This window comes from Melitaea cinxia, chromosome 24, assembly GCF_905220565.1.
Source record: "Melitaea cinxia chromosome 24, ilMelCinx1.1, whole genome shotgun sequence".
In the NCBI taxonomy this organism is placed as follows: Eukaryota; Metazoa; Arthropoda; class Insecta; order Lepidoptera; family Nymphalidae; genus Melitaea; species Melitaea cinxia.
In genome coordinates, this window is record NC_059417.1 from 2,849,149 (window position 1) to 2,853,359 (window position 4,211).

Genomic DNA, 4,211 nt, shown 5'->3' on the forward strand with positions numbered 1-4,211 from the left:
GGACGGTTCGCTCGCAGCCAGGATGCAGAAGGCGGTGTTACTTGACTCGGCTAGGATTGTCCGCCGGTTTCTCAGCCTGCAGCCCTAACCCCCGGCCGTTTGATCTCCCTGCCGGGGCGTATTCCTCCACCCGCTTATATTTATATATGTAAGTATAAGTAAATTTACTATATTATTTATATAAGTAGTTATTATAATATATGTATCTATTATGTAGTGGGCGGGCGGAGTGACATTCAGTATAATAATAATAATAATAATTTTATTTAATTAAGACTTACAGTCCACTTGTTAGTAACATTAGTAACTTACAACTACGTTATTACACTTAAATTAAAAATTAAAATTAACAATTTACCAATTCACTTGCTTAACCTCTCTTGCCTCACCACTACGCCAACAAAGTGCTGAAGCATAGGCTCAGCAAGCTTAGCACTGAACATTTTCAGAATTTTGTTAGAACTAAGCCGCATTCTGTTTAATAGAGAGGCGGTCCGTTTCCTCCAGATTGCGAAAAAGGAGTCAGTATTCGCTTCAGTAAACATTGCAGACGCACTACAGAAGCGTCTCAGTCCCAACAAAATCCTAAAACCATTGTTATATTGCACTCTAAGTGCGTCCAGCGATTTTTTACTATACCTGGTCCACAGGGCACACGTATAAAAAGTTTGACAATATGTTTTAAACAATGTTATTTTAGCATCGTTGCTACAGCGAGCAAACCTGTGGGCCAGCATATTACATCTGGCGGCAAGTGCCCTTCGTTCACGTTCTATGTCAGCATGGTCCCTGAGATCCTCGGAAATGTAATGACCTAGATATTTAAAAAGTTTTACCCGTCTTAGTTGAACATCGTTTAGTTTTAACACTGACTCGTAGTCAATTACCCCTCCGCGGACCACAAAGACCATGTACTCACTTTTATTTACATTGTACGTCAGGCCATGTTGTACCGCGTATTCTTCACAAATTTTTAATAGTGTCCTAATAGAGCCAGCGGACGGACCCAGCAGCACCATGTCATCTGCGTAACTAAGATTATTTAGGCAAATTCCATCAATCCAGCATCCGACACGTCTGCTGCTGAGTCCCACAATTAGCTCATTTACATACAAATTGAAAAGCTTAGGTGAGGTTATACCCCCCTGCCTCACCCCGCAATCCAACCGATAAGTATCTGATAAGGTTTCGCCCCACTTCACATAGTTTTCTTGGTTTAAATACCAAAATTTTAGCAACGAAATCAGTTCGGATTGTATACCTGCCTCGCGGAGTTTCCTCCATAATATGTCGTACGCTACTAGATCGAAGGCTTTCGAAAGGTCTAAAAAACAGGCATACACCGGTGTCTTTCTGCTTGTGTAGTATTGGGCAGTCTGCTTTAAACACAAAATGGCACTTTCCGTTGAAAGATTGGGCACAAACCCAAACTGCGCGTCGTGTATATTTAAATATCGATCCAAATTTTGGTCTATCAGACTGTCCAACACCTTAGCAAGTACTGTAGCTAGACATATTGGCCTGTAATTATTTTTATCAGAAATATCTCCGGTCTTATTTTTAACTAAGGGGACCACCACTGTTTTCATCATATCAGCTGGTAAGTAAGAATGTGTTATACATAATGAAAAGAACATTGCTAACACACTATAAAGATGGTTCCCCGCATGCTTAAGATGCTCGATGCTGAGCCCGTCATGACCCGGAGACCTACCTCTGTTCATTTTCTTAATAACAGCTTCTACCTGCTTAGCAGAAAAACTCATAGGTATACTCGTAACGGTCTCAGCATCGATCACCCGTGACGGAGGTCCCAGAGGCGAGGTCACTTTAAAATGATTTTTAAACAAGTTGGCAATCCCCCTTGGCTCACTACAGCCCCCTATGCTCGTGGGGCGACCTATTTTTACATTTAACTTGTTCGTTTCTCTCCAGAATTTAGCAAAGTCATGTGACGACCTGTGTGAAGCGATTATGTCCATTTTAACTTGATCTTCATTTTGTTGGCACCATCTTAGTCTACTTTTAAAAACCTTACGACTCTCACGCATGTCGTCCCAAACTCCGCCATACCCTGGTTTGTTATGGAGCAACCAGGTCCGAAATTTAAGACGCGCATCTTCATATGCTGTACGCACATATTTATTCCACCCAGTAACCCGTTTCTTATTAAAATTCTGGTCCTTGTACGTTAATTCAGCAGCACCGCTAAGAATATTGACTACCCGGCTATACAAATCATCTAGTGTGCGCCTATGAGTGACATCATGACACATTCCACCTGCACACGAGGTTAATGAGACCGGAAAATCAATATGCCTTAGCTGCTCATGGCATATGTCATGATATCGCCCAGTCTGCGCCTCAGACCTAGATTGCCACAGGATTTTATTGCATTTATAGTTTTCAGTGTTTATTTTTGAAACTACTTTGTCTAAAATTATCTCTATTATTAGCGGGAAATGGTCAGACCAGTGTACATCACTATCAACTCTCACATTTGAAATAGTTTTCCACGCTGTTTGCGTTACAATACAATGGTCTAACCATCTCATGCTACCATCAATGTCACTAATAAATGTAATAGTGTTTGACATGATTCCTAATTTTTCCGTATCAGCACATACCCATTTTTTATCTGAACAATATTCCCGTAACTCCAACCAAAATGGTTGGCCAGGGTGCGCGTTATAATCACCTAACATGTATACAGCTTCCACATCATTATTTTCTACAATAGCATCGATTTCGCCTAAACAGTTTACAAACTCGACACTATTATCAGGAGCATCCGTGGGCATGTATACTGAAAACACAATAATCGATTTCCCGCCTATCGTTCCTCTGATTGCAGTTAGCCTGACACTACTGCAATTTATAACAGAAACTGTGTCAAATACACCTTTTCGCCATAACAAAGCAACCCCACCATATGGCCTCCCTCTGAGAATGCCCACGGTAGTATCAACAGCCGTTTTGGACGTATATTCAAAGTTATCACTTACCGAGCCCAGCAATGGTAGGTCATGACCGAGGAGCCAGGTCTCCTGTAAGGCTATTACATCAGCGTAAACACATAGGTCCCTAACAAACTCTACAGACCTTTTAAACTCTTTACAATTAAACGAAACAAATGTTCTCTTACTTTTATTATCCATTGTCAATTTAATTTAGTTCCTTTCTATCACTAGAGTCTTTTTTAAACACTATAAATTTCCTAAAACAAATGCCTTCCGGCCATATTTCATCTTTAAGAAACAACGCTACCCTATAGCTATCCACATAAAAAATATAAGAATCGTAACCTCTATCCACTTTTGGTGCGATTTTCTCTAATGTAACTAACACTTGAGTCTTACGTACAATATAGTCTATGATGTCCTGTTGCGATGTTTCCTTACTAATGTTAGAAATGTACAGCGGCACTTTTACTGACGCCGCCTTAAACTTTGACTCCGGCCCGTAGCTCGCTTTGCCTTGGTTACTAATAAACCGATTACGATACCTAGATTTCTTTTTATTCACAACTACACTCCACCTCCCTTCCACCGCCTTCTTCTCAAAAACTGTACTTGAGCTATTTGACTCTGTAACAACATTCCGATTGTTGTGATTCTCTGTATCGCGACGCAATGACGGCGACAACGCCGAAGAGCCATTCGCGGTAATCAGCTGACCAGCGTAGGAATGATTCATTACTTTATTTGTGTTCGAAACCACGGTAGGCCTCACCGTCCTTTGAGTTTGTTGCACCTGCGTCGAAACCGCAGTGATTTGGGGCGCCTCCACGTGCTCACCTGTATTATTTGTTTGCGTGTGCGCAACAAAGACGGCAGATTGTCTTTCTTCGCTGGGCGACCGTGTGCCAGAGAGAGACATGTTGCCGCTGTTGCCATCGCCGGGTTTGTCGCTGATTGTCCGTGTGTGCAAGGGAGACGGATTGCGTTTATTATTTCCGATAGCACTATTCATTTATTCCTTGGACTTATCAATGTCTGTTTTATAAAACAAACTCGTAGTATCCATCCCCATGGGTCCGCTGTCATATTCAAAACGACGTTGTATGTTGTTAAAGACTCCTCTTTGAGTATTAATATTTGTTTTGTGAATATCAAAACTACCCTCACACTGCGAGGATTGTTGACATTAAGTCGAAGCAGCTTGTATTTTGAGTTTCTCATGATGTGGCCAAAGTATTTAAGCTTTCTTTT

General features: G+C 41.3%; 1 protein-coding gene across 1 annotated transcript; it reads right to left on the reverse strand.

Annotated features, from left to right (window-relative positions):
* Window positions 1-241: 241 nt before the first annotated feature.
* On the reverse strand, window positions 242-3,158 carry LOC123665768. Its single transcript, XM_045600028.1, has 2 exons — window positions 724-3,158; window positions 242-633 (listed from the first exon to the last, which is right to left on the reverse strand). Exons 1-2 carry the CDS (start codon window positions 3,156-3,158, stop codon window positions 363-365), a joined length of 2,706 nt encoding a protein of 901 aa, XP_045455984.1. The 3' UTR covers window positions 242-362.
* Window positions 3,159-4,211: the final 1,053 nt, after the last annotated feature.

Excerpts from the sequence above, each read along its gene's own strand:
- LOC123665768 (XM_045600028.1), bottom strand. The coding sequence starts at position 3,158 with ATGGATAATAAAAGTAAGAGAACATTTGTTTCGTTTAATTGTAAAGAG. Across the intron at positions 634-723 it reads TGTAATATGCTGGCCCACAG|TAAAAAATCGCTGGACGCAC; the intron begins GTTTGCTCGCTG and ends GACCAGGTATAG.